At 39.1% G+C, this 12,973-nt stretch overlaps 1 protein-coding gene across 4 annotated transcripts in view; it reads right to left on the reverse strand.

Moving 5' to 3' along the window:
- Positions 1–12,973, reverse strand: part of CEP63 (centrosomal protein 63) — a 42,599-nt gene that overhangs the window by 12,414 nt on the left and 17,212 nt on the right. For all 4 annotated transcript variants that reach the window (XM_012931567.2, XM_055128233.1, XM_055128232.1 and 1 more), the window contains exons 4-8: positions 11,692–11,787; positions 10,391–10,513; positions 6,369–6,482; positions 2,859–3,092; positions 2,064–2,200 (exon numbers count right to left, since the gene is read on the reverse strand). In XM_012931567.2, coding sequence (XP_012787021.1) covers positions 2,064–2,200; positions 2,859–3,092; positions 6,369–6,482; positions 10,391–10,513; positions 11,692–11,787 — 704 coding nt within the window. The remainder of the gene's footprint in view (positions 1–2,063; positions 2,201–2,858; positions 3,093–6,368; positions 6,483–10,390; positions 10,514–11,691; positions 11,788–12,973) is intronic.

Consider the following 12,973-nt stretch of genomic DNA (forward strand, 5'->3'; position numbering starts at 1 on the left):
AACTGTTTCTGGTGAAGACTTCTGTGGAGCCCCTCAGTTTTTCTCTTTCTGAAAAGAACACTGGAAGAATAAGGAGGGCAAGAGAATTTTTTTCAAAAGACAGCAGCACCTTACACCTCCCTCAACTGGGATTTGGTGTTTTTCAAAGGAAGTAGAATAAAGTGACAAAAAAATCACTTCGTTCATGCTTGAAACCTTGGGTTGAAAAACTAAAAAGTTAGGGGCTGGAGCAATAGCACAGCGGGTAGGGCGTTTGCCTTGCACGCGGCTGACCCGGGTGCGATTCCCAGCATCCCATAGGGTCCCCTGAGCACCGCCAGGAGTAATTCCTGAGTGCAGAGCCAGGAGTAACCCCTGTGCATCGCCAGGTGTGACCCAAAAAAAAAAAAAAAAAACCTAAAAGTTATAGGAGAGCTCTGACAAGAACAAAAATGTGCATTGGATTTAAACTACATAGAGATGACAGTGACACAGTGATACAGAGTTCCTTAAAACAAAATGATGACTGTGCAATATTTTTTTTTTTTTTTTTTTTTGCTTTTTGGGTCACACCTGGCGATGCACAGGGGTTACTCCTGGCTCTGTACTCAGGAATTACTCCTGGCAGTGCTCAGGGGACCATATGGGATGCTGGGAATCAAACCCGGGTCGGCCGCGTGCAAGGCAAACACCCTACCCGCTGTGCTATCGCTCCAGCCTGACTGTGCAATATTAAAACTGATACTTAATGTCAAATCAACAAGTGGCTAAAGGGACTAATACTTCAAAATACTTCAGTGGAAACAAACAGATGAACTAAATAAAACAAAAATAAACCTCTGGACTGTATTGGTGGTTAACAGAAGAGACAGGGTAAGGGTGGGATAAATTTGTAGAAAGGTGACAAATGCATGATGAAGTCCAATTCTGGATTTTCAGTGTGAAACTTAATGAAATATATATATAAGCTGATATTCAAAAAGAAAGTTTTCAACCCAATAATGGCCAATGGATTGTTTTATGTATAACAGTACATAAATTAGAGATCATAACAACAAAAAATGTGACTAACAGTATAAAATTTTACTTTATTCTAATTGTGCAGTTGTCACTTATGATTCTAAAATAATTCATAAATAATTATGTCTTGATTCTAAATTCATAAAGAATAAACAGGCCTGTATTGTCAAGAGATACTTCAAAGATGTGAAAACTCATAATCTGTGAATGTAAATCATTTTTGTTTGGCTTTGGGTCACACCCGGCAGTAGTCAGGGCTTACTCCTGGTTCTGTGACCAAGGATCACAGCTGGCAGTGCTCGGCGCCCCTCATGTGGTGCCGAGGATCAAGCCTGGGTTGGCTACGTGCAAGGCAAGTGCCTTCCCAGCTATACTGTCTCTCCAGCCCTTTGTGAATATAAATCTTTCTATAGAAATAGTCAAAATTCACTCAACTATACCTTATCTGTTTCATCAGTCTTTGCATAATTAGTATATTATACACATATTTAGTATCCTTGAAAGCTCACCTTTGTTTGCTGAAACAATTTTTTAGATTCTCAAAAGACTGAATATACCGGCCCAGATGAGATCCAGAGCAGCCACGCATAGAACGGCCCCTCTGTTCCTTACAGACTATGATCTGGGAGGTGTACTAACCCATTTTGGCACCCAGCGGCTTCTTATAAAAATGCATCTAGACTGTGAACTAAGCTAAAATATCAGAAATCCAAAACCACATGGCTGCAACAGCTCATATAATCTTCATTCTTAGCAATGGAAAACAAGTTATCAAATGATGCCTTTTCAGCAGGTTTGATTGTTGGGGTAAAATTCCAAATAATAATAGTAAGTTCTCTGTTGAAATATTGAATGTATTCAAAGTATAGAGAGAATAAAGTGAAGATCATTAGTCACTCAGGTGGGGGGGGTATAGGAGGGGGGTATAATTGGGGTTCTTGGTGGGGGAACATGTGCACTAGTGAAGGAATGGGGGTTTGATCATTATATGACTGAAACTTAAACTTGAAAGTTTTGTGACTTTTTTCATGGTTATTCAATAAAAAAAAAAAGATTGAATATACCTTATGGTTTCGACTGTGTGCTGGCTATCAGTGGCCTTTAATTTTACTTGTAATTCCTCCTTTCTCACTCTCGCCTCATGGATGAAACTTTGAGACTGAAGTGTTGCCATCAGTTCTCTCTTCTCTTCACGGAGAACCTGCAAAATATTCAAGGGGAAAAGTCAAATGTAATTAAATTTTTCTCTTTCATGCGATAAGGAAGTCAGGAATCCGGCTGTAAGTTGTATAACAGGCACAATATAAGATTATTAATGTCTGATCCACCAGCTACAAGGTGGGGAAAAAAAACAGAGATTTTTTTTTTTTTTTTTTTTGCTTTTTGGGTCACACCCGGCGATGCACAGAGGTTGCTCCTGGCTCTGCACTCAGGAATTACCCCTGGCGGTGCTCAGGGGACCATATGGGATGCTGGGAATCGAACCCGGGGAGTCGGCCGCGTGCAAGGCAAACGCCCTACCGCTGTGCTATTGCTCCAGCCCCAAAACAGAGATTTTGGAACTTAGTTCTAGATTATTTTCTCGTGACACAATACTGGCACTGCAATTTGACTTTCTTGCTACCTGGAGACTTCAATACTTTCTTTCAACGAGCCTAAGTTAAATTTTGAAATTATCAATAAGCTGAAATTAATTTCAGCTCTATGGCAGTTTTTCCTATTTACCAAACAAGTTTAACAATCTATCATACATTTGGCGGTACAGTCTATCTGATGTGACGTCAAAGTGTGAGCCACTGATGCTACATCCTGGTGCCACATGCTAAGATTTCCCAAATTACAGTAATTTTAAAACACACCTCTAATAGTTTTTCCGATTCCCTCAGCTTTTCTTCTTTTTGCCGCTGCTCCTGGATAATAGTCACATTGGTTCCAAGCAAGTCATTGACTCTCAGGGTAAGGCGCTCTATTTCCAGCTCGTTGGCACAGATCGTGTCATTGGCTCTCTGCAGCTTACTGCTCAGGTGCTGAATTTCTGACTGGCTGGACAACTCCATAGACTCTAATTTCTGTTTCCGATTGGCAAGCTGAGCCTAAAAACAGAGATCAGCAACAGGTTTAAGTAGAATGATAAAGGAATAATCAATGAATAAGGAAGACTAAAAACGAAGTTTTACTTTCATATCTCCTTTCATTATTACTTTTCAATATTACTTAGATGCAATAATGCAGAAGGAAATACATATTTGGAAGACAAAAATGATCTTTGTTAACAGATAGCACAACAGTGTAGACAACCTAGGAAAGGCAACAAAAAGAATCCCTGGAATTAATAAACAATTATATAACAGTATGAGAGACATGATTATTCTGTAACAATGAACACCTGGAATTTGAAATTACAAGCACAACAACATTCGCATTAACTTTAAAAAAATAAAATGTTTAAATATAAACCCAACAAAATATACAAACATAATCTATACAAGAACTATAAAATTCTAATGAATAAAGTCAAGGAACTAAATACATGGCACTCCATATTCACTGAAAAATTCAGCACTGTTACGGTGTGAGTTCTTCCCAACATGACATATAAATTCAACATAATCAATCAAAAATCCAGGAAGGGGGGCCAGAGGATAGTCCATTGAGTTGGGCGTTTGCCTTGCACACGGTCAATTTGAGTTGGATCCCCAGAACCCTACGTGGTCCCCTGAGCCCTGTCAGGAGTGACTGCTAACTGCAAAGTTAGGAGTAAGTCCTGAACATCACTGGGTGTGAGCCCAAAACAAAACAAAATTAATCCAGGAAGAGTAAGCAGATAGCACAGGGGGAGGGGTAAATGCACATCGTGTCTGAGTGAGAGAGTGAGACCTTGAGTTTGATTCCCAATGTTGCATGGCCTGAGAGTCCTACCAGGCATGGTCTGGTGGTCACTACCATCAATGAGCCACACAGCATGCACTGTTGGACCCATATGGTGAAGAGTGGCCTGGGGGCCCCGAGCAATGCTGGGGAGCCAACCTCCCCATCCAAAAAAAAAAAAATCCCAGCAAGTTACAAATATTGACAAAAACCATCTTCAATTGTATACAAAGGCAAAAATGCAGAATGGCAACATTATATCGAAGGAGAAGAACACAATGGATGGCTGATGTAACCTGACTTCAACACTTAATGCAAAGCTATAGTGATCAGGTTGTGTAGTTTAGCAAAAGAATACACAAACATATCAAAGACACAGAACAGAGAGCTCAGAAATATACCGATAAATAGAGACAATTAATAAAGAAACAAAGGCTGGATGGAGAGATAGTACAGCAGGGAAAGCATTTGTCCTGCATAAGGCTGACCTTAGTTCAATCCCTGGCATTCATCCAGTCCCCGAGCACTGTCACAAGTAATTCCTGAGTGAAGAGCTGGGAGTAAGCTCTGTGCATGACTGGAAGTGGCCAAAGAACAAACAAAAAACCCAGAAATGATCTTACACTATACTGACAAAACAATCCTCTTTCTATGCTTATATAGCCATCACTCTAATTGCATCTAATAATGCCACATTGCTTTAACAGATTACTAGATTAACATTAAGATATAACATATTTTGCTCTTTAACATTCATTTACTCTTCCAAATAAATTTTGCTTCAGCCAAAAATAAAAAAAAATGACAAGACTGGTTTTGTTCCAAGGGTATAGTTTTTGAAAGCTGGAAAAAACTCTAGAGATCTTTATAAAAAAATTCATGTGGTTAACATTACTGTTCTTAGCTTTCTATTACATGATTAAGATGGTGAATTTTAATTTTTTTAGTATAGTAAGACAAAAAGTTAGCAAAAGAGTAACAATTATTAATGTTGAGTAATGGGCACACATATTTACTTATGTCATCATATTTTCCAAATGTTGACCAGTAACACTAATAATGAATTACAGAAAGATTTAATTTTTCTTAGTTTATTAAAATATTAGGAATATAAGCAATTTTTATTTTTAAAAAATAGACACCAGAAAATACAAAATTCCCTTTGTAGGAAAAACACCAGAAAATACACCAAAAATATAAAATTCCCTTTGTAGAGAAAACATATGTTGGCTTTTTAAAGCTTCTTATTGTCACCTTAGACAACAACTATGATAAATAAAAAAATCTCATTGTTACTAACAATGAAGTTTTAATAATTGAGAGTAATTACAGAGGTGATTTGAAAAAAGGATCTGCAATCACTAACAAGCACATTTCATAGATGAGTAACTGAGACTCAGTTTTCCTTATCAACCTGAAGACTACAATTACGATGCAACAATATCTTGCTCTTTAAAACATAAAACATAAAAACAAAAAGCTCTTCATATTTGTATAGAGCTTTAACACTAAGCTCAAAAATTCTGGCCTAGATATCCTGGATTCTGTTGGCTGCTCTGACTGCCTAACTTGCTGCAGCCCAGAGAATCATTTTTTTCCTGGAGGCTGCTGTGGGCCCTTCCTGCCAGAATCATTCAGGGAATAGCCATTCTAGGTAGTTTATTCAGTCACCTGATATTTCAGATAGATGATCAAAGCCAGTATGCTATTAAGACATACAGCAGCACATAATGAAGATTATATAAAATCCCTCCAGCTATCTTAATTTATCCAGTCTGTTCCCTCATCCTGTAAAATGAGGAAACCACTGCGCTTATTGGATTTCTCATGATACCAAACAGGCAATAAATAACTGCATTCTAGATAACTGCATCTGGGAGAAACACGGAGCCAGGGAGACAGTGTCCAGCACATAATAGATGGCCCCGGATATTCATGTCTATGTTCTTTTCCCTTCATATTCTTGGCTTTTAATTTAACATGCAAATAAAATAAACATATTCTAGGAAGAAATCTCATCACTAAGCAGCCTTTTGTTTTTGCGTAAGTTATTGATTCTTCCCTCCAAAGGGCTGTGGACGTCAGACACCGCTGCTTTGAGGCAGTGCACACTCTGACACGGTGCAAACACATCTCTCAGCGTCTGTGTTCAGACAGGCAGAATGGCTCAAGTGTCTGGCCGAGGCACTCTGCCCACTGTATTTCCCCAAATCTCGAGAAGGAGCAAGACACACAATCTGAAAGAGAGCCAGGGAAAGGGCTAGGGACAGAAAGAAAAGGAAAGGGAGGGAAAAAGGAAGAGAGATAGGGGGAACCCAAAATTAGAGACTGAATATAAATGTGAGATTGACATGCGCATGAGAATTCAAGACAGTGAAGAGATGGAAGCAGAAGAAATGCAAGAGGGAGGCAGTTTGCACGTGTAGGCTGAATTAAGGTGGTTGGGAAGTTTAACCCAAACCTCTCAGCTTCTCATTATTTAACAAAGTCTTTTAACCTACCTGAATTATCTCTGATTGTTCAGCCAGCGCCTTCCTTTGTGCCTCCAAAGAAGATACCTGTTGCTGATAAATCAAGCGTTGCTTCTCCCAGTCCAGTGATTTCTGACGGAATTCCTAAAGAGGCAATTAAAGTACTTAACTTCTAAGTGCCTCCCCTTGCTGGCACTGCTTCCCAAGTTTACTTTACTCTCATTCTTCTCCACATCCCTGGACACACACCCCTTTCTCCACAGCAGGAGCCCCATTACTCACTTAGCTGACACAACTACAACACTGTATTGAATTCTCTGCATACTGTGCCCCTGGATATGTCTTTCTAAATTTAACACCCTAATGGTGAAGTGCACGGAACGTTGAATACATGGTGATTTTCACAGATTTGCTGCCACCTAAGGGTTATTATAACATTTTAGTGAATTTTTTTCTTCCAGAAAAACCTATGCTAACTAAAATTTCCTAATATATTAATATATACTCCTCACCACCCATATTACTAATATTCAAAACCCTGTTCAGGAGTTGAACAGAGTGAAATTTTAGCTAAGTCATTCAGCAGCCCAATTATTACTTCTTAGTATCTAAAACTCAGCTACCAAAGAGATTTAAATGACACAAGAATATCCTTTGGCATTCAAAAATTCTACAATCTTAACAGAACTGCAGACTCGACTAACAAGAAAAATCTGTACTGTAAGTTAGCAGATAAAACCCAAACAAGTTGAATAAACAAGAAATGTGCCCCAGGGCTAGAGTACTGTGCGATGGCACAGTGGATAGGGCATTCGCCTTGCACGTGGCCAACCGGGGTTCGATTCCCAGCATCCCATATGGTCCCCACCATATGGGAGCACCATATGAGCACCACCAGGGGTAATTCCTGAGTGACCTCTGTGCATCGCTGGGTGTGACCCAAAAAGAAAAAAAAAATGTGCCCAATGTTTCTGAAAAAGGAGCAAATGAAAGGAAAAGAAAACTCAATCACTCATTTGCAGGATCTTCAACTCCTAAAGCTTCCTGTAGCTTGGGGAAGTTACAGTTAAGCCAGTTTTCTTACTATTCATTCACTTGATCATTCTACTGTATCTGCGGGTGTTGTCTAGGTGTTGGAGCGACACGAAACAAACAGAAGTCCTAGCCCCACTCCACTGGAGGGAGTAGCCAATACAGTTATTGTGTAGTATATTATATGGTATGGCATGCTTTACAGAAAATAAAGCTTGCAGTGCTCAGAGATTTGAGGGCGAAATTTTAAAAAGGGAGAAACATCCAGAGAGATGAATATGAAGTTGTAGTTTACTAGACAGAGGGACCAGCAAGGACAAAGACGCTGAAGTGGAAGCACTCTGGTACATTTAAGGAAGAACAAGGACGCTAATGAGGTTGGAGTGGCATAAAAGAAAAGACAAAGACCATTTAACCGAAGTAGGTTTTTAGAGTAAGTTTGACTTTGAAGAGACATTACTGCAAACCAAAAGAATGATTCTGTTATAGTGTAAATCAAAAATCCTCCTCCTTGGTTTGCAAAGAAAACATGGGTAATTCCAAAAGTTCTGTGCGTGAGCAAACTGAGGAAGGAAGCTGCCATTATATGAAACAGGAGTGGTGCTAGGAGGACACCAAGGAGAAACATCAAGACCCTTATTTTAGCTTAAGGCAGCTTTAGACACTGATTTGGAGATTTGAAGGAGGAAGTTGAAAATTATTCGGTTGAAACAGATACTAAAATCCTTGGGCTTATGATGAGAAATAATGGGGAGAGAATAGTAATAAACTAGCAAGTGATATTTCTGTGGCCCTAGAGGATCCAAACACAACTACTTGACTAATTGGTCTATAAAATGAATTGGTAAAATGCGGCTGATGACAAAAAGAAATTGAAGATGGGATTTTTGAAGCAGAAAGAAAAGAGAATGGTGGGGCTGAGCAATAGCACAGCGGTAAGGCGTTTGCCTTGCACACGGCCAACCCAGGTTCAATCTCCAGCATCCCATAGGGTCCCCCAAGCACCACCAGGAGTAATTCCTCAGTGCAGAGCCAGGAGTAGCCCCTGTGCATCACTGGGTGTGACCTCAAAAGAAAAACAAATGAAAGAGAATGGTATAATTAACAGTACTGTAAATCATGGAAGCACTGTAGCACCGTCGTCCCATTGTTCATCAATTTGCTTGAATGGGCACCAGTAACGTCTCCATTATGAGACTTGTTACTGTTTCTAGCATATCGAATATGCCACAGGTAGCTTGCCAGGCTCTCCAAAAGGGATGAAGGAATCGAACCTGGGTCGGCTGCATGCAAGGCAAACGCACTACTGTACCTCAATAAAAAGGGTAAAGAGAAAAATGTAGAAGAAATAACACCCCCACTGCCTGAGTCATCTTGCTTGTTTCTGAAAATCAGCTTTTCAGAACTGTTTTTAGCACATTGCTGGGTTATAGAATAAAGGATATTCATGGTGGCAAAAAAACATTAGCAGAAATCAGACATAAAGTGAGTATAGCCAAAAACGAGATGTTTCCATAAATTCATTATTCTGAATGCAGCTACTACACAGAATAAGATATCTGGATACAGAAAAAAATGATTACAATTTAAAAAATGTAAGTTATCTACCTATCTACCTGGGTATATAGCTATGCACAGACAGAGCCAGAAAGACAATATTGCAGGCCAAATGCTTGCCTCGCACCAACTACAGTCCCCCAAGCACCGTCAACCAGAAGCAAGCTCTGATGACCGCCAGGTGAGGACCCAAAACAAAACAAAACACAGACAATACAGCATGATTCTTTTTTGTGTGTGGAAAAAACATGCTCTAAGTTTCTTTGTTCAAATAAATAAATGTTTAATTATAAACCAAATTATACCAGTAAATATGTGTATAATTCATACCAATAAATATATGTATAATTTAACCAATAACTGTATGCATAATTGTAAACCAAATTATATTTGTAGTATAAATCAGTACAAATTTTATTACTAAAACTTTTAGAAAAGAGAAACATAAAGCGGTATAATAAGAACATGAGAGTTATGGGGAAGGGGAGTGTGACTAAAGAGACTGCAGAGAAACCGGAGACATGTACTGCTCTGATAAGGAATTCAAATGTACACAACAAATGAGATGTAAAAGAATAAACAAATGTCAAATTCAGGTATATAACGGTATTGATGGAAGATAGGTCACTCTGAGGAAAAATGGTAACAAAGATGCTTCAAATATTTCTCAAATTCATATTAGCCAGAAAGCTGAACAAAGAAATGCAGGTTCCCACATCCCATGCCACACACCTAACTCTGAATCTGGGTGACTCTCAGCCGCCCCGGAAAAGCCGTGACATGGAGAAGAGAAGCAGCGAAGGCGGAAGCCTTGTGCTCCCTCATCTCCTTCCAGCGGTAAGCACTCACTCTTCCCTGAACCCTCCGGAACAGTCAGCACGGACAGCATTCATCCTTAACAACAGAGTCAGCAAAGAGGAAGGGGAAAGCGCTCGCTACTTCTAAGTGGAAATAAAATGAACAAGCTGATATGCAGGATATCTGTACAAAAATGTCCTAGATTTTCAACATTTACTGAGTCTATCTACTCCGCTAGGTGACACTTGAGGACACGGCCCACAAAAGTGGTCATAGGTAACTACTTCTCAAAATTAGCACTTGGGGTACATGAAGCCCTCCTGTGCGGAAGAGAACCAAGCAGGGCCAGTATTCCTCATCCCTGTCCCCTAAACACTGGTTTCGATCCCAATCATTTTTTAAATCCCAATGATTTTAAAAACCAAAACATGTCCCATACATTTCCAAAAGCACCCTAAGGGTCGTGCTGTCCTGCTGAGAACTCTTGATACCAAGGGGCTCAGGCAACACAGGGAACCAGCAGGTGAACTCTGCACCTCTGAGAGAGCTCAGTGGCAGTTCTGGAGATGGGAGAAAATTGGTTTCGGGAAATAGCCCTATTCCAGATGGCATCTTCTTCCTGAAGGCTGGCAATCACTAAGGACAGATCCTCACTGTGAACGTACCTCGATTTTTCCAGTTAACCTCTCAATTTCAGACCGATCTTCTCGGTGATTCCTGGCGCTTCCTCGGAAATCTTTCACATGCTTTTTCTGTAGTTTTTCATAACTTCTCTTCAGTCTGCCTAACTGTAGACACAGTATTTCTAGAGTTAAAATTTAAGAATTTATAAAGAGAGATGGGGGAAAAATTGAAAGCAAAAGTACTGCTAAATGGTACTACTTATGATAGATTAAGTTAGAATTGCACATTAGAAAAACTCAAAGCTACAAATAAAAAATAAGTACCAAGGAAGATATATATTGAGAGGGGAAAAGAGAAAAATAAGAAGTTTAAAGGAAAATTTTAAACAAAATCCTAATTTTATTATAATAGCCTTGTACTCAAAGAGCCCACAACTTACCTCACTATGGGGAAAACAAAAACAAACAAACAAAACCCCCAACTCTGTTGCTTGAAACATTTTCCTGGTAAACACTGATATTCAGAAAGCAGGAGAGGAATACTTAGGAATTAAATTAAAAATTAAAGCAGGGGCTCAAGTGATAGTATAGCATGTAGGGCACTTACCTTGCATGTAGCCGACCCTGGCTGGGTCCCATGAGCCCCACCAGGAATAATTCCTGAGTGCAGAGTCAGGAATAACCCCTGAGCATTGCAGGGTATGACCACCCTCCCCCTCACCCCCCAAAAAAAATAAAATAAATCAGAATTTACCCAAAGTGAAGCATAGAGTAAATAGAGTAAATATTGAGTAAATAAAAGTTAATTTTTTTGTATTTATCCCAAAACACTTTTTTAAAAATTTATTCATTTATTGCTTTTGGGAGGAGTCATACACAGCAATGATCAGGATTTACTCCTGGCTCTGCACTCAGGAATTACCTCTGGCAGTGCTCAGGGGACCATATGGGATGCTGGACACCCAACCCAGGTTGGCTGTGTGCAAGGCAAACACCCTATCCACTCTACTCTCTCTCCAGCACCCCAAAACACTTCTGAAATATTTGTATCCATTATTTTATATCTTCAAAATTAAAATATTAAATGCAAGTTTTGGTATAAATATTTTCACAGCATTACACCAAAAAATTATTTATTTTGGGGCACTTTATTGAGAAATTTATTTTAGAATTCCTGTTCTACAAATAAATATACTTAAGCAGATTCTTTGCCTGAATTGAAAAACACCTCCTACTTCCCCTAGGATATTTATTGCCCTCTTTACAAAGCAGAAACTAGTCTATTAACAAAACTCTCAAAGATTAAAGAGATTTACACAACACATAATAAGATTAAATCTCACTTCTTCCTGTAGTTTCTTTAACTCCTGCTTATATTCCAGAGTCATTTCCTGCTTTTTTTTTTCATTTTCTTCTATCTGCTGATTCAACGTTCCAACCTAGAAGCAGAAAGGGGACAAGATATATTATCATTCCCCCACTCCTCTGTCTACACCTTCCCACTCTGTTGGGCCTTCAAAAGCAACAGCAGCAGAACTGCCCCGTACAACCAACCCAATCCCAGCAGTGTAATCAGAGAACTCATAAAACATTCACTTTCAAAATGAATTTACACTGATACACTTCTGAGTAGACTCTGTGGCAGACTAGAGCTCATGAAACTGCAATCCAACATAAGAAAAGGAGCATGAGGCAGAATGTAAATCAGCCAAGTCATGAAACACATTGTAAAAAAGTAACATTCTATATAACAAAGTTTTCTATGAAATGAAGCTGCAATGTACAGAACTACATACACAGTGGTCGGGGATGGGTTTGGGTCACACCTGTCTATGACCAGGCTAATTCTTGGCTCTATACTCCAGGGACTGCCTACAGTGCCAGGAATCAAACAAGGGTCAGCACATGCAAGAGAAGTACTTTAACCTTTGTATATCTCTCTGGCCCATCAAAATTATATTTCAATTCCAGCTTTTCCATTCCTCATGGATCTGTCATCTAAGCAGCACTGATTTACACCTACATTATTTCTAGGACTTTAACTTTCAAACAAACACGAATGACAAAAAACCTAAAAGCCCTACTTTCTAGTTCTCCTATCATGTACTGTTCAGATTATGAACATGTTATTACCAAGACAATTTCACAAACTATATAAACTAGATTCCCATTAAAAGTGTTTAGAAAAGTACTTTAAACTTAATTAACTTTCAGCAACCAACCAATGAGGCAGTAAATTGACCAGACAGCTACAATTCTAAATTTCATTTTTATGTCCCCAGGCCAAACACATAATCCTCAAATCTTTTCTGGAACTTGTCCATTCAATCCTTTTATTTCTCTTTAAGGTATTAAATAATGGCAATGATGTCCTTGACATCAAAAACTAAGTCTCAGAAATAAATTTAAGCAGCCTCTGAGTGTCTCAATATTTTCATAATCATACACACAGGAACTTTCTAATAACTGACTTGGATACCGGCTGGAAAATAGCCCTGGAGTAAGGTATCTGCCTTGCACATGGCCAGCCCTAGTTTGATCTCCGCTACCACATAAGTTGTAGAGCTTTGTGAGTGGTTTTATTTATCTTGGAATTAGCTTTGTATATTGAGCAAATATTTTCCT

Source organism: Sorex araneus, chromosome 2, assembly GCF_027595985.1.
Source record: "Sorex araneus isolate mSorAra2 chromosome 2, mSorAra2.pri, whole genome shotgun sequence".
NCBI classification, from domain to species: domain Eukaryota; kingdom Metazoa; phylum Chordata; class Mammalia; order Eulipotyphla; family Soricidae; genus Sorex; species Sorex araneus.